At 38.9% G+C, this 22,227-nt stretch overlaps 2 protein-coding genes and 1 pseudogene across 3 annotated transcripts; 2 read left to right on the top strand and 1 right to left on the bottom strand.

Annotated features, from left to right (window-relative positions):
* Window positions 1-1,103: 1,103 nt before the first annotated feature.
* On the top strand, window positions 1,104-3,180 carry LOC143579059 (deSI-like protein At4g17486). Its single transcript, XM_077062470.1, has 3 exons — window positions 1,104-1,586; window positions 2,298-2,585; window positions 2,691-3,180. Exons 1-3 carry the CDS (start codon window positions 1,364-1,366, stop codon window positions 2,933-2,935), a joined length of 756 nt encoding a protein of 251 aa, XP_076918585.1. The 5' UTR covers window positions 1,104-1,363; the 3' UTR covers window positions 2,936-3,180.
* Window positions 3,181-14,924: 11,744 nt separating this feature from the next.
* On the top strand, window positions 14,925-16,982 carry LOC143579048 (UPF0496 protein At4g34320 pseudogene; annotated as a pseudogene). The gene is made up of 2 exons (XR_013143387.1): window positions 14,925-16,158; window positions 16,858-16,982. The product of XR_013143387.1 is annotated as a UPF0496 protein At4g34320 pseudogene (transcript).
* On the bottom strand, window positions 16,951-21,902 carry LOC143579047 (4-hydroxy-3-methylbut-2-enyl diphosphate reductase, chloroplastic-like). The gene is made up of 10 exons (XM_077062461.1): window positions 21,445-21,902; window positions 19,633-19,829; window positions 19,263-19,442; window positions 19,033-19,164; window positions 18,481-18,555; window positions 18,287-18,392; window positions 18,103-18,197; window positions 17,392-17,577; window positions 17,233-17,319; window positions 16,951-17,152 (listed from the first exon to the last, which is right to left on the bottom strand). The coding sequence occupies exons 1-10, from the start codon at window positions 21,686-21,688 to the stop codon at window positions 17,087-17,089; spliced, it is 1,368 nt and encodes a 455-aa protein (XP_076918576.1). The 5' UTR covers window positions 21,689-21,902; the 3' UTR covers window positions 16,951-17,086.
* Window positions 21,903-22,227: the final 325 nt, after the last annotated feature.

Raw genomic sequence — 22,227 nt, 5'->3', positions numbered from 1 at the left:
ACTCTCCATCAAAACTCCACACTTTCATTTCAATTTCAACCTCCAAATAATAATAATAATAATAATAATAATAATAATAATTTATTCTTTCATCATAATTCAACTCACAATTATTATTTTCACGGTAAACCATTTCTTGGCTTTAGTATTATTATTATTATTATTATTATTATTATTATTATATACACTTTAATTCTTTCAATTGGTTCATTGTTTTTTGAATATTGTTGCTTGTGATTTGAACTGGGTTCTTGTTAATTATGGGTTCAAGATTGTGTAAGTTTAATCTGTTTTAGATCTGTTAAATTTACTGAATTTGGGCTGCATTTTGATTAATTTGTTAATGTTTGTAGAATTATGTTAAATTGTTAGAAATGGGTATGAATACCGGTACCCATACCGAAAAGGCGAAAACATGGTACCTTTTTAGATTCGGATATCGTACTGAACTGATACCGACCGAACACAATAGGTACCATTATTCATTTTTCATTTTTTCAGTATCGTTAACATTCGGTTTTGGTTTTTGGTGTTTTTAATGGTATTGACACCGAACCTGAAAAATCGGTATTTTTCGGTATGGTACTGGTTCGGTACCGATATTCTTTTTTTTTTTTTCATGTTTTCGGTATCGGTACCTTTCGGTTTCAGTTTTCGGTATTTTTTAATAGTATTGGTACCAAACAGAAAAAATGGTACGGTATTAGTGGTATTTTTCGGTTTGGTACCAGTATCGGTATTCGTTTTTTCATGTTTTCGGTATCGGTACCTTTCAGTTTTGATTTTTTTAATTTTACCGGTACCAAACAGAAAAATATTGGTATGGTATTATCGGTATTTTTCGGTTTGGTACCGGTATCGGCATTCGTTTTTCATGTTTTCGGTTTCGGTGACTTTTTGGTATATGAGACATGTACAAAACCGAAAAAATTGGTACGATATTCGGTATGCGATTTCATTTGTTTTCGTTATTGGTATTTTTTGGCACGGTAATGGTTCGGTACCAGTACTCGTTTTTCATGTTTTCGGTATCGGTATCTCTAATGATACGGATACCGAACCGAAAACATAAATATCGGTAATTTTCGGTACAATTCCATCTTTATTTGTTTGTGAGTTGTCACAAAAGTTAAATTACATTTCCTAATTTGGAATCATTATACATCTTCTTATGAGTTGTCACCATTGACTATTATTATGTATACAATTATATACATGTAACATATTCCCTTATTTGTCCATGATCTTACTCAATTATCATTATTATCATAATGTTTATTTAACATATTATTATTATTATTATTATTATTATTAATCATGTCATGAACTCATGATCCTGCAGGTTTATGTGACTTAAAGAATCATGTTTTCTAGTTTTGTACCTTTTAGAAACATGAAATCAAAAATAGTTCCTTACTACATGAACGGTAATCCGTCGAGCCTGTTTTGCATATTACCTCGTGACGATTCTTCCCGGTTTTACCCTCCTGGGACCGCACCGGTTTACCTTAACGTGTACGACATTTGTTCCATCAACAGCTGCATATCGTGGACGAGCCTCGGTGCATTTCACACTGGCTTAGAAGGTCAAGTTTTAATAAAGATAATCATTTTTTTTTTGTTTTTATTAAATTTTTAAATGTGATTGAATGCTTAGAAGGCCAACTTTAAATAAAAAAAACTATTTTTTGTTGGTTTTTATTAAATTTTTAGATGTGATTTGAATGCTTAGAAGGCCAACTTTTAATTAAAAAAAAATCATTTTTTTGTTGGTTTTTATTAAAACTTTTAAATGTGATTGCATGCTTGGAACTAGAAGGCCAACTTTTAATAAAAAAAATCATTTTTTTTGTTGGTTTATTTAAAATTTTTAAATGTGATTGTATGCTTAGAAGGCCAACTTTTAATAAAAAAAAATCATATTTTTTGTTGGTTTTTATTGAAGTTTTTAAATGTGATTGTATATTTGTATGCTTAGAAGAATAGAAGGCCAATTTTTAATAAAAAAATCATTTTGTTTTGTTGGTTTTTATTAAAGTTTTTAAACGTGATTGAATGCTTAGAATGCCAACTTTTAATTAAAAAAAATATTTTTTGTTGTTGGTTTTTATTAAAATTTTTAAATGTGACTGTATGCTTAGAAGGCCAATTTTTAATAAAAAAAATAATTTATTTTTGTTGGTTTTTATTAAAATTTTTAACTGTGATTGAATGCTTAGAAGGCCAACTTTTAATAATAAAAAAAAATCATTTTTTTGTTGGTTTTCATTAAATTTTTTAAATGTGATTATTTACAGTTCATGGTGTTGAATATGGTTTTGGATGTCATCAAGAATCCGAAAGCGGCGTGTTTGAAATCGAGCCACGAAAATGTCCTGGGTTCAAGTTTCGAGAGTCGATTTTTATGGGTACAACAAAGTTAACACCAAGTCAAGTTCAAAGATTCATTGAGCTGCAATCTAATAACTATCACGGTGACACATACCATTTATTTGGGAAAAACTGCAATCATTTTTGCGAAGATATGTGTTACAAGTTAACCGGGAACAAAATCCCAAAATGGGTTAATCGGCTAGCGAGACTAGGTACTTGTTTCGGTTATTAACGTTAAACAGCTGCATTAATCGTTTACTTAAAGACTAATAATTTAATATTAACTTAATATTAACTTATTAATCTAATGTTTTTAGGTTCATGTTGTCGTTGCATACTTCCAAGTGCAATTAAGGGTTCGTCTGTCAAAAACGACTCAAACTCTCAAGACTACGAAAAGAGGAGTTTAACGGGTTCGTTTAGTTGTTTCACGTCGTTTTCGACGCATAATAAGTTGAGGAAAGTGTCGATATCGTCTTTGTATAAACATTCGCTTTACAAAGGGTGTTTGCCACCGTGGGAAATGCAAGTTGAGTCGCAAAGAGGTAGTGACGATGAGTGAGCGGGTTCGTTTATTTGACGGTTTGCGGTTAAAGTTTGAAGGCTGTGTTTAAAGGGTGTCTCAAACTGTCATGTTTGGGTGTGAATGTATAAACTTTTGTTGGGATCTTTAATGGTAGAAAGTGTACAAAGTGTTTGAATGCTTTGTTGTTATTGTATGAGCTTTTTGACTGAATTGATTTCTCTTTTTGGCTTTTGCAAAATTTTGGATAAATGCTTTATGATATATGAATGGGTTGATTTGGGTTACTTTATATTCAAATGAATAAATCAAAGAATTTAGCACAAAAAAAAGGTTCGGTTTTAAGTAGGGGTGTAAATGAGCCAAGCCCGAGCTCGACTAGGCTCGAGTTAGGCTGTTTTGGCTTACGAGGGCTCGAACTCGGTTCTGAGTTGTTTCTTTAAGCTTGGGCTTGGGTCTAATTTATATACATTTTTTTAAATTATTTTTATATATTTTGAAAAAACCTTAAACGAGCCTAAGCTATGCTTTAGCTCGTTTGATACCTTAAACGAGCCAAAGCTTGATTGTAAGGTGTTAACCTAATACGTAGAAATCAAAAATAGGTGAAACTTAAAAATATACAAGGCTCGAGCTCGATAACCAAATGAGCTTTATTTGAGGCTTGAGCTCGGAAAAATTCGGCTCGTTTCGAGCTTTTTATCGATGGAGCTTTATTTAAGGCTCGAGCTCGAAAAGGGTTCATCTTTAACTATGTGTAAACGAGCCGAACCCGAGTTCAACTAGGCTCCCGCTCGCCTCGTTTTGACTTACGAGGGCTCGAACTTGGCTCATGAGTTGTTTTTTTAATTATTTTTATATACATTGAGAAAAACCTTAAACGGGCATAACCTCGGCTCGAGCTCGTTTGATACCTTAAACAAGCCAAAGCTTGGCTCGAACTCGGCTGTAAAATGTTAACTTAATACATATATATAAGTCCAAAAGAGTTGAAACTTAAAAAAAATACACAAGGCCCGTTAAAGCTCAACAAGCCTAAACGAGTTTCCCATACAAGGCTCGAGGTCAGGCTCAATAACTAATCAAGCTTTATTTGAGGCTCCATCTCAAAAAGTTCGCCTTGTTTAGAGCGTTTTTATCGACGGAGCTAGAGTAGCTCGCAAGCAGCTCGGCTTGTTCAAATTCATCCCAACTATAAAGTAATAATTATTCTTGCTTTAAAGCAAATTATTAAGAGTTCACATGTGAATTTACATTATTCTTGCTATTGTAGTCTCTTGTTAATAAGTCAAATCAGTCAAATGGTTAAATTTAGTTTCTTCTAACAAATGTACTAGGTGTTCAAGTTCGATTAAGCGGTTTTTTCATATGTATTATATTGTAATTATACATAGGTTAGGGGGTTTTCACTGCGAAGCCGGTTATTGGAAAAACCGATTTTGATCGTTTGACCAATACCAGGTTACGTTTAATAACGGATATTTCAAAAAAATGGTTAACATGTATTTGCATCTCTGACTAGACCAGCCCAGCAACACCGACCCTTAATAATGTCATGTTATGTCACGTCATGTTATACATGTCTATATACACATGATGTGTATCGAATAAACGTTCACACTTGGATTTATTTCAGGGAATTGAGAGAATAGCAAATAAAAAGTATATGACTAATGTTATTATGTTAAGAAGAAATAATCATTTAAAAGTTACCAACATGAATTTTGTATCAGGAGTAATTGTACAGAAGACGATTTTGTTTATTGAAATACAAGCCAAAGACAGGACTGATGCATACAAGTTCGTACCAGTCCCGACTAGAGCCATGAGTCTAGATCAATATCCGTACACGATACACCCCATAGAGGTGGCATAACATGCAGACACGACATGGTAGGACATGATTACCTACGGTGCTATACACGAACATCATAACTAATTCTGTCATTTTTTTCCAAACATGAACACGAACCTGTTCAGGCGGAACACGGTAAATAATACACATGTGTTGAAACAAAAAAATTCTAGTCCATAAACCTTTTAGTTAATATATAATCCTTAACATATTTGAAACAAAAAACTATAAAAGTCTTCATTAATAATACATTATACATTACATACTTCGATAAAAAAATCAAATCATAACATCTATTAAAAACAATTCCAAAGTCCAGGAGGTTATGGGATTCATCGTCGGCGTTTCACATTTGAAATTAAGGTAGGAATACGCTTGGTAGTACCGCATATACCTTTTCATATTATGTAACACATTATTTTTCTTATTAAAAAATATAAACGTGTTACTAATAAGTTAACATGTGTTTAACTTGTTATGACACAAATTTAAACAGGTTGCCTTGTTAAGTTCAAACCAAAACCTATTAATATTCGTGTCATGTGTTAACAGATCCGTGTTAGAAGTTGTCTACTTATACAATATACACCCATAGTTATGCTTGTAGATATGTGAAGAAACACTAACCAGACCCCGGGCAGATTACGAGTAACCTAGGGGTTAGATAGATGTTTCCCACGAGGGGTTGGACCCGGCAAAGATGGTTCTTCTGATAACCTGCAAAACAGACACCGTGAGCTTGTCACTGAGAAGGGGGGGTTCCTCCTTGTGACCACCCTCCGGCGTGAGAATCAGACTAGATTGCTCTTTAAATATAAATGTATATTAAGAGATTGCTAGAGCAGATATCAGGTATAATATGATGATAATATGATGGTAATGTGATAAGATCAGATGGTCATACCGTTTGGGGTATTTATAGCCGAAGGTAGGTTTCCAAGGAGGTGTGGCCTGCTGAATAGTATTCCTGTTCTACCAACTGTGGCCTACGCACGTGCCCTGCTGGTAGTTGGTGGGTAGGCAGCGGCTGATAGTGACCAGGCCTGCTGTGTACTATTCCTTTTCCACCAACTGCCGGCTATGCACGTGGTATGACAGGAGTTGGTGAGTAGGCAGCGGCTAATAGTGACATACAGTACAGGAGCATGCTGCTCGCCATACTGTTGTCAATAAGCTGTCGTATCTTTAGTCAGATCTTTTGCCCATACCTCGTCAGGTACAGTACAGAAGATCTTCCCGTATCGTACGGACTGGCTTATTTGGGCGGGAGTATTCCCCCTCCCGCCCTTGTGCGGGATTGTCCCCGGCTTTGCTCATTCCTTCAGGTGACACTGAGTGATTGAGAGCTAAGTGCCTTGTGCGTGTAGCCATGCTGCGCGGGTGGCCTTCCCTGATGGCTTGTATCCGCAGCTGCGGGAACAGGCAGAGTCCTTCACCATTGGGGGGCATTTCCTGCGGGAACAGCTTGCGTACTGCGCGTAAGGACGTCACGTCTCTGAGCATGGTGGGTCCTGCGGATCCAGTTGGTTTCTGCGCAGACGTCCCTCTTCAAGGTGAGTCTTGCGGGTCCAACTGGGCTCTGCTGGGACCTACCTCTTCAAGTCCCCCCAGTCCAATGTTCTTCTCATGAGTGTTTAATAAAGTGAGGTGAACTTTTGGACTTAAGCAAAGGGTTTTGAAAAGGGTTTTTTAAGGTTTTCCATGGGGATTCTTCCCGCGGAAGTCCTTGTCACTTGCAGAAATTCCCGAGTTTCCTGCTTGATCTTTGGGTATGATGCGGGTAGGTCTGTAACCTCCTCGCAAGTCAGGAGCGTTGAGTCCCACTTGTGGATTCTCCATGAGGTTTTGGTAGTTTTGAACATAGTGATCAATTATGTTAAAACCACCAATTCCATCCTGGAGCTTCAAACAACGTAGTTCTCGACGTTCCCGCTATGCGGGGATGTTAATTCCGTTTCCGCAAGCATTGCCCAGAAGATCCTTCTTGGTTTCAATTCCCAGCGGAGCGCTAGGTATGTGAAGGGTTTTGCCTTAACACTGTACCCGCGCTCGTCTTACGGTTACTTTACTTCCAAGGTATTCCTGGCGTCAATTCCCTGCGGGTGCTAGGTATGTGAAGGGTTTTGCCTTAACACTGTACCCGCACCCGTCTTATAGTTACTTGGTTGCCGAGGTATACTTGGCTTCAATTCCCTGCGGGTGCTAGGTACGTGAAGGGTTTTGCCTTAACAATGTACCCGCATCCGTCTTACGGTTACTTGGTTGCCAAGGTATTCTTGGCTTCAATTCCCTGCGGGTGCTAGGTATGTGAAGGGTTTTGCCTTAACACTGTACCCGCATCCGTCTTACGGTTACTTGGTTGCCAAGGTAAGGGGTATTTTCCCGCTTACTTTTGAATCTTTTTGAATTTTGAAATTCGAAGAGTTGGTGAAAGGATAAGAACAGTCCAAACGTCTGAAACGTCGTGCGACGGTTTCTTCTGACTGTGTCAGGACGTGCAGGAAGTTATGGTGACGTGACAGTACCTGGTCATTCCAGACGCTTTTTCAGGCGCGTGGGCGCGATTTTTCGGGCGCGTGGCCGCGAAATTAATGGTACGCGTCCTTTCAACAGCTGTTGCCAGCTTGCTTTTTGCCACGTGTCATAGTTTCATTGCACCTTCGATTTCTCTCTCTTCCGCATTAAATGCATCGCATTAATTGCGATTAGTATATAAAGGGGGAGAGGGTTCTTTGTAATCCACACTTTCACTCTTCTCTTCATCTTTAGAACGATTTCCGGCGAATACTCATCTTTCACTCTTCTCTTTGCAAGATGTCGTCTCGTGATCTCGAATCTACAGCCGATGACAAGAGTACTGCTGGCGAGTGCCAGTGTGCTCTGCCTGTCGATCTGTACCAGTACGTCGTCAGGAAGTTCATGCTCGAGTCTCTCAAGCCTGAGTTTCCTGAACCCCATCAGACGGTGTACGATGCCCCCAGAGGCAAGATCGGGGTATATGCTGCATTCTTTGTTTATGGGAATCTTAGGTTCCCATTGACAAAGTTTGTTTACCGTGTCCTAGAGAGGCACGGTGTGCACCTGACCGAGGTGCACCCGATGGCGATTGCCAAGATTCGGCACTTCGAGTGGGTGTGCCGGATTCTGGGCATTGAGCCCTATGTTGACCGCCTGATGACCTTCTACACTTGGAGGTGCATCCAGGGGTGGTATACATTGATAACCCGGATTAAGGGTTTGAAGATCTGCGCAACCGAGCGCAGTCTTCGCTCGTGGAAGCGGGAGTTCTTCTTCATTTCCGCTCGCGCCATCCCCCTTGCCATGAAATTCAAGAACGGGCAAGCACTTCCCAGCCTTCACGCCTCCAACTACGAGGAGGCGGAATGGTTTTCGAAGATATCCCGAGTCCAATCTCCGGTTTACCGGTTTGCGGAGTCCGGGATGGTGATGCTGGGGATGAGCCGGGTGTGGAAGGAGGCGGATGCGCAAAAGATCCCAATCGTCCTTGAATACGGTTCGAACTCTGTTCCTTACGGTATGCTCTGTTTCTTTTTGTTGATTTAGAATCTCTTCTAACTTTTTTCCTGTTTATTTCAGAGGGGAACGACTTGCAGTCGCTCCTGAACCCGCGGGAGGCTGACGGTCCCGCTCGGATGGGTACTCGCGCTCTAGACGAGAACGAGTTGCCCATCCTAGAACAAACGGCGGATCGGTTCGTGGAGGTCTACCCGCTAGGCCACGAGATCCTGAGCGCCAGGCGGCCAGGTAAGGCGCTATTCAACCCTCGACCCCTCAATGTTGAAACCTCTGCTGGAATTCCTCTAATCGTATGTTCTGATGAGGAATCCGCAGATGGTCCTCCGTTGGTGCGGAAGAAGAAGGCTGCCGGCGGGAAGGGGAAGGAGAAGGTGGCCTCCACTGCCGATCCGGTGCCTCGGTCTGATTCGGAGACCGAAAGCGAAGAGGTGGCGGGGAATCCCGGTGGTGATAAGACCACCGCTCCGGAGGCTGCGACTGTCACCTCCGGAGAGCCCAAGAAGACGACGGTGAGCGGCGCAAAGAGGCCGGCTCCATCGGGTTCGTCCCCGCCTCTCCGTACCTTTAGGCTCAAGAAAACCCGTAAGTACAAACTTCCTTTATCTTTAACTTCATAGCTTAATATCATTAACACTTATCTTCTTTACGCAGGCGTGGATGTTGACGCATTCCAGGGTGGAGTGCAGAGGAGTACCCTTCCGCCAATGACGGTAGGCTTGGTCAGCCTACCTGAGGCGACGACCCAGGCGCCTGCGCCTGCTTCCGCTGGTTCAGTTGCTCACTCCTTTGAGCCGACTGTTCCAGCTGTGATGACGTCACCGCCGGCTGTGAGTGCCATTTTTACCGCATCTTTCACCGAGCCGGCGGTTACATTTGCTGCGGATTCCGCAGCGGCGACCGCGGCGGCCTTTACCATGCCTCCTCCGTCATTGGCAACGACGGCCGATCCTTCAGGTATGCATGGGGCGTATCGCCAACCTCTGCCACCTTCCCATCTGCCTGACCTCTTGGATGGATTTCCCTTGGGTTCAGGTGATGGGTTCGGCGGCTATCGGCCTGTTATTGACCCTACAGGTACGTAGGGTTCTTTTGGCCTATTTTATATTTTTTTATCATCTTTTCCTAACTGCTTTCTGTTTTTTGCAGTGTCGGATTCCAATGAAGTGTATGTTCCAAGATGGAACATTAGCCGAGGAACAACCCTTCGCACACCTGTGGAGTGCGTGGAGTGGGCTCGTCACGCTGCTCCCAGTGGTGCGTTGGGGGAAGCCATGGCTAGCTACCAGGAGGGTAGGCTAACCAATGAGCTTCGGGTTCTCCTGGCCCGGATGCAGCCGCGCGTCGAGTTGCTTTGTCGTGAAAACGACAAGTTAAAAGCAGCTCCCCTTCAGGAAGTAGCTCAGGCGCGGGCTGTCCGGGAGGAGAATAGGAGGCTCTCCGCCGCGGCGGCAGAGAAGGAGAAGGCGTTCAAGGCCCTTGAAGTTGAGGTTCAGGCCCGTCTCGAGGCTCGCTCCAAGGCTGCCCAAGCTGTTAACGAACAGCTTCGGCTGGCTAAGGAGACTGCTAGGAACGCAACTGAAAGGGCCGCCAAGGCTGAAGCTGTTGCTGAGCCTCTACGCGTGGAGAATGAAGAGCTTAAAGCCAAATTAGAGGCTCTCCAGCAGGCTCATGATGCCTTGGCGATGGAAGACGCCAAAAAGCTCCAGGAGATCTTGGACCAGAGGGGGGTACTTGACCATACTGAGCGGAAGCTAAAGGGCGTTGAAGAGGCTGCGGCTAAAGAAGTGTTGCTTGCCAACCTCAACAAGAGTGAAGCCGAACGCGCCCGTAACGAAGCTCAAGCTGCCCTCCAAGATGGCGCCAATGAAGAAACACTAACCAGACCCCGGGCAGATTACGAGTAACCTAGGGGTTAGATAGATGTTTCCCACGAGGGGTTGGACCCGGCAAAGATGGTTCTTCTGATAACCTGCAAAACAGACACCGTGAGCTTGTCACTGAGAAGGGGGGGTTCCTCCTTGTGACCACCCTCCGGCGTGAGAATCAGACTAGATTGCTCTTTAAATATAAATGTATATTAAGAGATTGCTAGAGCAGATATCAGGTATAATATGATGATAATATGATGGTAATGTGATAAGATCAGATGGTCATACCGTTTGGGGTATTTATAGCCGAAGGTAGGTTTCCAAGGAGGTGTGGCCTGCTGAATAGTATTCCTGTTCTACCAACTGTGGCCTACGCACGTGCCCTGCTGGTAGTTGGTGGGTAGGCAGCGGCTGATAGTGACCAGGCCTGCTGTGTACTATTCCTTTTCCACCAACTGCCGGCTATGCACGTGGTATGACAGGAGTTGGTGAGTAGGCAGCGGCTAATAGTGACATACAGTACAGGAGCATGCTGCTCGCCATACTGTTGTCAATAAGCTGTCGTATCTTTAGTCAGATCTTTTGCCCATACCTCGTCAGGTACAGTACAGAAGATCTTCCCGTATCGTACGGACTGGCTTATTTGGGCGGGAGTATTCCCCCTCCCGCCCTTGTGCGGGATTGTCCCCGGCTTTGCTCATTCCTTCAGGTGACACTGAGTGATTGAGAGCTAAGTGCCTTGTGCGTGTAGCCATGCTGCGCGGGTGGCCTTCCCTGATGGCTTGTATCCGCAGCTGCGGGAACAGGCAGAGTCCTTCACCATTGGGAGGCATTTCCTGCGGGAACAGCTTGCGTACTGCGCGTAAGGACGTCACGTCTCTGAGCATGGTGGGTCCTGCGGATCCAGTTGGTTTCTGCGCAGACGTCCCTCTTCAAGGTGAGTCTTGCGGGTCCAACTGGGCTCTGCTGGGACCTACCTCTTCAATATGCTTTGACGATGTCCAAAAATATTATGTTTGATAAAATCTTTGGTGTTGATTTTATGTCACATGACGAAAATAATTATCTGACGTGGCGTGTAAACCTTTTATTTTTCATTTTAAAATCCAACAAGGCAGCAACTCTCAACAACATTGTCCAGCTCACACTTACTATTTTTTATAACCACCCCTCAAACTTTATCAAATTGACAAACTACTACCCTTGTTATTACTTTTCTTTGGTAACCATAGAAACCTATTAACCAACTCGAGAAAATCTTAGGAGCCGACAATATCTTGTTAACCAACTAGATCGAGTAAATCACAAGTTACGTTGAACAAGTGACCTTAAATAGGTTATGGTATAAAACTAGTGATAGCATGATTAAACTTTAAACGTTTACGAAAAATATTAATTTAAAACTGCATTAGTCCTTGAAGATTTTTTTTTTTTTAGTTTTTTATTCGCTCGTGTAAGCAAAGAAGTTGATGTTGTTTGTACATAATCGTTAAGTTGTACAATTTGCATAATCATTTATATTTTTAAACTTTATTTCTCATTGACTTGATCATCTATCTATAATATAATTATATATATCATTGATCACGTTTTTTAAAATCACAATAGAGAAAGAAAATCGGATATGCATTAAAGTATTGTGTTTGTAAATGATATATAAAGAAAATCTATAATGATGTCATGATGTAGATATAAGTTGTTAAGCAAGACAATTGACATGATTAAATATATGTTCAAAAGAGATGAACCATTTGACTAAACCAAAGGTAAATATATTGAATATGAAAATCTTTGTGATGCTATTTGGTATATATTGAATAATCAGACATAAACATAGCCATAAACACGGCCGTCTTTGGAACCGTTAAAATATTTGGGTCGAAGACGAAATTTTTTTTGAGTTTTATACGAGTTGAGTGGAGTTTAAAAATAAAAATTTTGAATACATTTTTTTTTCAAAAAAAATATATAACTAAAATCAGGCCGATCAGGGTGTCGGGCCGGGGTTCGTCGACCACCCGGCCCTGGTCATAAAATTGTACAAATCGACCTAAATGTGCAAAGCAAAGAAAAAATCATGCGAAGACATTTTCGTAAATAACGTTTACACCAAAAATACAATTAGCATAATAATTATTACACTATTTACAATTAGTGTAATAAGTTGTATTTTATATTGTAATGTAATAACGAAAAATGTCACCGTGCTTTTTTTCACCCTCCAGGTCACACGCTTGATTCAAACACTACTCATCGTGAATCAACATGTTCACTTGTTCGTGGGTGTTGTTTAGGTACGAAGAAATGAATTGAAACCGTGATTCAATTGAATGAGTGGTGGTGGGAGCGAGCGTTCGATGTATTATGTAGGATTGAATGTTTTTTTGATGTTTTAAGCGTTACAACACAGATCGCAGTTAAACGAACTTGATGAAAACCATAGTGAATGGTGAAGGAAGGTCGCCGTAGGAGAATTGTAACCGTCGTTGGCAATGCGGAATCATAAATATAAAAACGTCTCGCCGGATTTTGTTAAATTACCATTTTGTCCATCTAAAATGTTTTATATTTAATACAGATACAAATACAGATATGCATATAGATATAGATGAACTATTTGAAAAAACTGAATTACGTGTTATTTATAAGAAAAAGAAAAAACTTAATTAAAATTGAATTTCTCACATTCTATTTAAAGTAAAGTTTAGATTAAATGAACTCTGTCCTTTTGAGTATGGTTATATGTTAGATTCCGTATAATCTTGATAGATTTTGATCTTAATTTAAAACTTTTGAAACATTCTAACGTGTTCTACTTGTTATATTTTAGATTTCATGTCAATCTATAAGAGATTTAGAATATAGTTTAAACCTTTTAAAGCTTTGTACATGACAATACAAATAGTTTCCACGTTTTCTTTACTTCTTTAATAATCTAAACTATTACTTACTACTTAATCATAATCCATACCAATTAAATTTAATTGGTGACATCATATCTTAATTTTAATTTTCGATTCAAATGGCAATCTTACTCATATAATTAGCATAAATTTGCTCTTAATTTGCTTACAAGGAATGTACATTTTCTCCATTTGGCGTATAATCATTCAATTTTAGCGAAATCGAATAAAATTAAGTGAGATTAACAATGATTATGCAAATGTTATTAATCTTGATAACAAAAATAAAAGTCAGAAATGTTATTAATCATCAGGGATGACAATAAACCCGAACTTGATGTAAAAACCTGAAATATTTGGGAAAGGTAATACCTGTTCCATTAAGGTATGTGACGGTTTGGGATTACTTCTAATTTTTTTTCACAGGTTTGGAAGGAGTTTGAGATTTGTAATATGCCCGATTACCTAATAACGTAGCCCCGTTTTGATTATATACCCGAAAAACTTGCTATAATTTTCTTTTATTTTTCTTATTTTAAATATATTACGCAATTATTTTTTGTAATTGATTAGTCATTTCATGATAATCCTTTTTGTAATTGATTAATAGTTACTTGACGCAATTGATTATCAATATTTTGTTAAAACCTAATAGACACCTGACGGGTGTTTTTAATAAACTAATGCGTACACCCAAAACTTGCATGTTTCCCAATATCCAACGGGTAATTACCCGATAGAAGCCTTTGGGTTTGGTAAAATGTTTTATAAACGGGAATGTGGTTGGGGCTTGGAATTACCTAAACTCGACCTGTTCTTGAAAACCTGGTTTAAAACACGTGGACTCTCTCTCTCCCTCCCTTTATGTTTGATTAGTCATTTCATGATAATTATTTTTTTGTAATTGGCTAAAAGTCACTTGATGCAATTGATTATTCGAATCCGGGTTTCAAATACCCGATCTATACCAGAAATTACTTGAAAAATACCCCCAAAAAGTACAACCTCTTAAAAAGCCCAATCTAGACTCGAAAAATACCCGGAAAAAAAGCTCGAAAAAACCCGAAATAGGATTTTTATTTTCAATATCCGAATATATGGTATTCAATAGAAACCCGAAAATAAGGTTTTCTCAATACCCACAGATAAGGCATTCAAATAGCCGGTTCTATACCCGGCCCGAAACTCGATGCATATGGTATGTTTTTTAGAGACAATGCCCGAACCCGAACCGGATTTGCTAATACCCTATATTCCAATACCCGGTTATACTCAAAACTGATTTCATACCCAGAACCAGGTATTTGGAAAACCCAATTTATACACCTCTAGTTGTGATTACTTAAACCCCTTCCAAAACTGACTCATTTTCAAAAACCGGGTTTAAAACATGTGAACACACCTTCTCTCTTATTGACTTATTAACCATACTTTCAGCTCAAGTTTCTGTGAAATTTAACCTTTCATTCCGTGTTTTCACAGCTATTTATTTACTGTCTCAAAACCTTCAACTAACCTCCTTCCATGGCGGTTTCTAGATAGAGAAACAAAAACCATTGCTTTCCGCATTTTCCATCTCTTATTATTATTAATATTAATTCATGCGTGCAAGCTAAACCCAAAACCTTCATTTCATCATCATCATCATCTTAACTGTTTCATTATTGTTTTCCACAAATTATTTAAATAATCAGCAATTCCCATCATGGGTTTTTAAATTCAACATTCATTTCACAAACCCATCAATTAGTTTGCATCCAATTGTTATATTTGCAGGTTTTTTTCTCATGTTTTATTGTTGCACACCAACTGTTTGTGTTATTGTCTAGCTGAACTTTGGTTTGTTAATACTTAATAATAATATTAATATGGGAGCCCATGTAAGCAAGAAGTTTGCGGGTGGGACTTCGAGTTCAACATCAATGGCTTTGAAGGATACACAACAGATAATTACAGAGCTTAATGCATATGAAGCTGCTTGCAAATCAGATGCTGATTTGCAAGTGTTTGATACGGCGTTACACGCGCGTGCGAATAATGTGATTAATAGTTTAGCGGTGGGAGTTGAAGTTCGTGCGTTATCGTTTGATTCGTTGAAGGAAGTTACGGAGTGTTTGTTGGAGATGAATCAAGAGGTTGTGAAGGTTATCTTGCATTGTAAGAAGGATATATGGAAGAATCAAGAGTTGTTTGAGTTGGTTGAAGAGTATTTTGAGAATAGTCTTCAGACGGTGGATTTCTGTTCTGCGTTGGATAAGTGTTTGAAACAGATTCGAGGGAGCCAGTTGTTGATTCTCGTGGCGTTGCAGCATCTTGATGAAGATGAAGGTGTGGAGGAGGATAGGTATGAGAAGACTCTCGAGGATTTGAAGAGTTTTAAAGAGGCGGGTGATCCGTTTACGGATGAATTTTATAAGATTTTTCATTCGGTTTATAGACAACAAATGGTGATGCTTGAGAAGTTACATGCGAAGAAGATGAAATTGGATAAGAAAGTTAAGTATATTCATACGTGGAGGAAATTGTCGTCGGTTATCTTTGTGGCTACTTTTGCCATTGTGTTGATATGCTCTGTGGTGGCGGCTGCAATAGCTGCACCGCCGGTGGCTGCTGCTCTTGCGGCAGCCACTGCAATCCCTCTGGGATCGACTGGGAAGTGGATTAACACTCTTTTGAAAAACTATGAAAATGTGATTAAAGGGCAAAAGGAGATAATTAGCTCGATGCAGGTTGGAGGCTTTGTGGCGATTAGGGACCTTGACTCGATTAGGGTTCTTGTTGACCGACTTCAAATGGATATCGAGGAGTTGATGAAGAATGCCGATCATGTGATTGAAGGTGATGAAATGGTGAAAGTTGCAATTGATGAGATTAAGATAAAGCTGAACTCGTTTATGAAAAATGTGGATGATTTAGGGACGCAGTCGGATAATTGTAGCCGTGATGTTAGGCGGGCTAGAACCGTCGTCTTGCAAAGGATCATCAAACCGCCACACCATCAGTGAAAGCCTTCGGTATGACCGTTGAATCTCATATGTTTTAACTTCAGTTTTTTCATTTATGTGTTCATTTGTTTTCTAATATAACTATATGTTATTTGTTTTCTAATATAACTATATGTCATTCATGTACCGTTTGATGGTCCCAATGTACCCAGAAGACGAAACATGTCCGATCTGCCGTAAGGCCTGCCTGGATAAATTCGGAGAGCATACGGTTCATTGCAAGGAGATGCCTGGGTTCAAATACCGACATGATTGGGTGCGGGACGGTCTTTGGGACATCTTAAGGCGAGCTGGGATATCAGCTAAAAAGGAAGCCCCCGTAAACTTCCTTACAGACCCCACGGAAGGGAGATCCACTCTACGACTGGCAGATTTGCTCGTCTTTGGTTGGGCCGGGGGAAAACACGCTTGTGTTGACCTCACAGGGGTATCTCCCTTAGCTGGTTTGAGGGATAATGGGTTTGTAGCTGGGCAAGCAATGAAAAGGGCTGAAACGAAGAAGGTGGAGAAACATGCTAAAGCCTGCGAAGAGAACCAACATGTTTTTGTCCCTCTGGCTTTTGATACATTTGGCTCCTTGGCACCGGAAGCTATCCGTTTTCTAACCAGGGTCCAACAGGTTGTGCATAGCAATGTGTCGACTTCAAAGGGGCAGGGGTATGTCTTTAGCAGGTTAGGGTTTGCAATTCAGAAAGGGGTGGCGGCGCAGCTTGTTGCCCGCCTACCTGCTATATTGATGTAATATCTATGTTTCTACATATTGGAACCCAATTTTTGACACATCTAAATAAAGAAAATTGATATGTTAAAGCAATTATAATGACATAGTGTGCTATCTTTATTCTTTAAAATGTGAAGGCAAAACTAATTTGCAACTTTTATTTCCGAATGGTTTTGGCGAATCGACACATTTTATCATATATCTTACAACATAAAAGACGAGCCACAACCGAATATTAAGCAAATGTATGCTTCAACATATGTACTTTATACTTTGATTATCTCGTTAAATAAAAACTAACCTACGCGACTTGCAATGATTCTTCGCGTTTAATCTCGAACACCTTCTTAAGAACATCTTCAACCGCCTATACAAAGTCCGATTTCAACGAATTAAATTCACGAAAATCAACATATTCGAAATTAAAGTTCATAAATAATATTTTACCTTGTCAGGAGTAGATGCACCGGATGTGATACCGATTGTCACAGGGCCCTTCGGTAGCCAGTTTTCCTTTTCGACTAACTCACCGTGCTGTTAAGAACGAGACGTTAAGATGTAATCAAACTACAAAAGAGTAAATAGTATAGTTTCTAGTGTTTTTACCATTGTCTTAAAGGCTATGCGGTTCCCGGGACCCACTCTCTCTACGGTGTCAATCCAATAAGATGGAATACCGTGCTCCTCGGGGATCTCTTGTAGATGTGAAGTATTGCTTGAGTTCCACCCGCCAACTACTAACATAAGATCCATCTTTTCGTTCACTAATTTATATATAGCATCTTGTCGCTCCTAAAAAAATGATTAATATCTTAAATATAGATTATAACGGTAGCAATTTTATCACCTGTTTACTTGTGAATGGGTCGTTCCTGGTTACATATTAGGATTAATTTCATATATATTCCGCCATAAGTTCAATAGTTATCATCTTCAACACTTTTAAACAATAAAATTTACATAAATATACAGTGAAACAAAGTCTTATAAGTAATTGATACTATCTTTACTACTAGGAAATGGGTGGTAAGATATTATTATTGGTGTTTTAGGTCTAACGGGCAGCCCCCGCCCCCGCCCCCGCCCCCGCCCCCGCCACCACCACCACCACCACCACGACGACAACAACAAAGAAAGTGGGTCAACTTGTTTTATGGCTAACAGGTCAATGTATCCAGGAAAGTTAGGTACTTAACTTATTTTGTAATAATATATTTTTGTGTTTTTCGGTCTAAGGCAATCCGACACATACCAAAAGTTAGTTAAATACCTGTTAGGCTGTTACCCACCCGCCCATTGTTTAAAAGAAGCACTTACTTGAGTAGCGTCGCAGATGGTGTTGAAACTTATGAAGTGTTCGGTGGCATTTTCCACTCCATATTTACTCATCATGGTCCTCTCGACTAATTTCCCTGCAAAAATTACAAAAAGACAAAAGTAGGCATCAGAAATTGTGATTTCTGGACAATTATTATAATAAATAAAAGAAAATGATACCAACCAATTTCCTCTGTTTCTCCCTTTAACATTGTAGTTTGGTTTGCTACACCAGTTTTAACTAGATCGGTGTCGGGATCAAAACCCTTGGAAACTGCATATTTAAATTTCTGCAAGTATGCAAAAAGTTAGAAGTGTGTAGGTCCTTAAAACATAAACGATAAATTAATATTACATAGGTTTTAATATAGTATATACCTCCAGAAAAGCTTCTTTTGTTGAGCTGGATCCGTTAAGTTTACCACCAAGAATGTAATCACACACATATGTCGCCTAGGTGGCATAGGAAAAAAACCCTTTAGAAGAACATAAAAGAGTAAGGGTGCAAACGAGCCGAGCTGCTCGAGATTAGCTCGTGAAAAAGCTCGGTCAAGCGGAGCTTATTGGAGTCCGAGCCCAAGCTTGAGCCTAAAAGTAAGCTCGTTTAATAAATGAGCACGGGCCCGAGCTTCACTTATCGAGCTTGAGCCTGCTCGCGAGCCTAAACGAGCCTGTCATTTATATAATTTTTTAATATATATATTTAATAATTATTAATTAATATATACAATGTTATAAAAATACTAAAAATAACTAAATAACATATATAACGAGCTGAGCTCGAGCTTTGAAAATAGAGCTCGAAACGAGCCGAGCACGAGCTCCATGTATATTAAACAAGCAGAGATCGAGCCAAGTCGAGCTCAGGCTCTACTCGTTTGAACCCCTTTAAAAATGGAAAACCAAAGAAATGAACATTAATAAGCATACCTCATCCATGTTCTTAACAATGACATACTTTCCTGCAAAAGATGCGGTTGCTACAGTTTCCTCATGAGAATATTTACCATGAATTATAGAAGTATAATCCCCCTTTTTATGTTTTTCAACAGAAGTCCACACCTTGTATACCAAACAGAAAGTTTATTATATGAGAACATTACATAAGGTAAAACCGTTAAAGCAATTAAGCAACTAAATAAAGAAGACAAATGAAATACCTTTGATACCCAAGGACACGTTGTATCAACTATTTGAACTTTTTTGTTACTCAATGTCAACATCTCATTTACTGCAGCTCCAAAAGCAGGTAAAATTACCACATCGCCCTTATCAACGACATCAAATTGTTTCTCTCCGTTCTCAACGGGAATGTCTTTAACCTCCATTTCATCTAGCCTCTATGATACACAAGTCAAGTTTTGACACAATATATTAAATTGCAAATTAATGCTAAAATGTAATTTGATAAGCAGAGGCATATAATCAGCTAATTGTGATAAGCTTATGTCAATCTATGGCTAAATTGTAATTTTGAATCCATCAAGAATAACCAGCTTAAATTAAGCAATCCAAACATATTCATAATACCTTATTAACAGTAGGATTATGAATAATTTCATTGGTGATCCAAATTTTCTCATCAGGGAACTGTTTCCTTGCTTCATAAGCAATCTGAACTGCACGCTCCACACCCCAACAAAAGCCATAAGCTTCTGCAAGCTTTATAGTAACATTACCCCAAGTGTATTCATTATTATTCTCCTTCAGTGTCTTTATAATGTCACCTGATAGTAAATCAATAAACACCAATACTGTTAATCCAGACAAAAAAAAGTAGATAAAATAAACTGCAATTCTGCATATCCAAATTTAGACAAATTTATCAACCAATTACTCTTACATGCAATATAAGCAGCCTTAATCTCACTATTGATACAATACGTACAAATTAATCATACCTCAAAAGATATGACGGTTCAAATTATCTACAAGCTACTCGTACAAGCAGTATAAGCAGCCGATAAGATCGACAAACCTAAACTTCAATCTCATTATACATCGATACAGTCCGTACGGATTCATCATACCTAACAAGCTATAACAGTTCAATTTGTCTACCGCTTACCAGTACATGCAATATAAACAATAGATGACATGCAATATAAACAATAGATGAGATCGATAAACCTAAACTTCTATCTCGCTGTAAATCAATACAATCCGAAGCTATGCCAGTTCAATTTATCAATCAATTACTCGTACATGCATAATAATCAACCGATTAGATCGATAAACCAAAATTTCAATCTCAGTGTAAATCGATACAATCCGAAGCTATGGAACATGCAATATGAGCAGCTGATTAGATCAATAAACCTAAACTTCAACCTCACTCTAAATCAATACAATCCGAAGCTATCACAGTTCAATTTACCAATCAATTACTCATATATGCAATATAATCAACCAATTAGATTGATGAACCTAAATCTCAATCTCACTGTAAATCGATACAAACCAAAGCTATCACAGTTCAATTTATCCAGCAATTACTCATACATGCAATATAGTCAACCAACTAGATCAATAAACCTAAACTTCAATCTCACAGTAAAGCGACACAATCCATACAAATTCATCCTATTTAACAAGCTCTCATAGCTCAGTTTATCTAGCAATTACTAGCACATGCAATATAATCAACTAATTAGATCGATAAACCTAAATTTCAATCTCACTATAAATCAATGCAATCCAAAGCTATCACAGCAGTTCAGTTAATCAATCAGTTACTAGTACATGCAGCAGTTTATCTAGCAATTACTAGTACATGCAATATAATCAATCGATAAACCAAAACTCAATCGCACAGTAAATCGATACAATCCGAAGCTATCAATTACTCGTACATGCAATATAAGCAGCTGATTAGCTCGATAACACTAAACTTTAATCTAGCTGTAAATCAATACAATCCGAAGCTATCACAGCTCAATTTCTCTATCAACTACTCATACATGCAATATAATAAACTGATTAGATCGATAAACCTAAACCTCAATCTCACTATAAAATGTAAATCAATACAATCTGAAGCTATCACAGTTCAATTTATCAATCAATTACTCGTACATGCAATATAATCAACCTAAATTCAATCTAACAGTAAATCGATACAATCCGTAGCTATCACAGTTCAATTTATCTATCAATTACTCATACATGCAGTATAACTGAATAAGCAGCTGATTAGATCAACAAACCTAGACTTCAATTCAATCTCACTGCAAATCTACACAATCCATACGAGTTTATCACACCTAACAACCTCTAACAGCTCAACTCATCCACAATTCATAAACATTTCAACTAAAATCAACTTAATCTTATAACACTTACTAGTATACTCCTGATTCATGAGCTCGAGAGTCTCCTTCTTATGTCCGAATCCTTTCCTGTTATAATTATCACTCCGAGTCAAATTATGCCTAAACACCTTCGCATCGAACTCAGCACCACCAGTAACCGTAGAGTCTCCGGCGGAGCACCGGACGGTTAACGGCTTCCGGCAGCGGAACAGTTTGACGTCCGGTAAACATCGGTCCGTGGAAGTTGAGAACGGAGTGAATCGGAGTGACGCCATTGGCAGTTGAATTGAAAGAAGTCTGTTAGGGTTTGAGTTTATATAATAATAATAATAATAAAAATGATAATGATAATAATAATGATGGTGATAATAATATTATTATTATTGTTATTGTTTTGTTTGATTGAAGGTGGAATCAATTGGCATTTATGCTGTTTTAAGTCGTATTAGAGGTGTAGCAGCAGGCTTGTGTGGAAAATTGACTAGCTGCCGGGTAGTACTTGGAAACGTGGGGGAATATTAATGGGAAAGGGGAAGATTAATAAGATAATGTTTTGTGTAGTGTGTTTTTATTGAAAATGAGAAAAAAGTTATTATAATTTTAGTAAAAACAAGGTGGTTGAGACTAATAAGAGAGTTATGAGTACTCGGGTATTGGTAAAGGAGTGTCTAGTTGACAGATTCAGTCCAATGTTTATTGAATTCGAGTGTTACTAACCGAGGTAAAAGCGCTTTAATATCCTCTGGAGTTCTTGTACTTGCTTATTCTGAGGCCGTGTTAATGGACTTTTACAACATTGCATAAAAGGAATAAA

The sequence above is a fragment of the Bidens hawaiensis genome, unplaced genomic scaffold, assembly GCF_021521415.1.
Source record: "Bidens hawaiensis isolate Kalapana, Puna unplaced genomic scaffold, B.hawaiensis_p1.1 tig00029595_1, whole genome shotgun sequence".
NCBI classification, from domain to species: Eukaryota; Viridiplantae; Streptophyta; class Magnoliopsida; order Asterales; family Asteraceae; genus Bidens; species Bidens hawaiensis.
The sequence above is the reverse complement of the archived record's forward strand: the minus strand, read 5'-3'. Positions and strand labels throughout refer to the sequence as shown.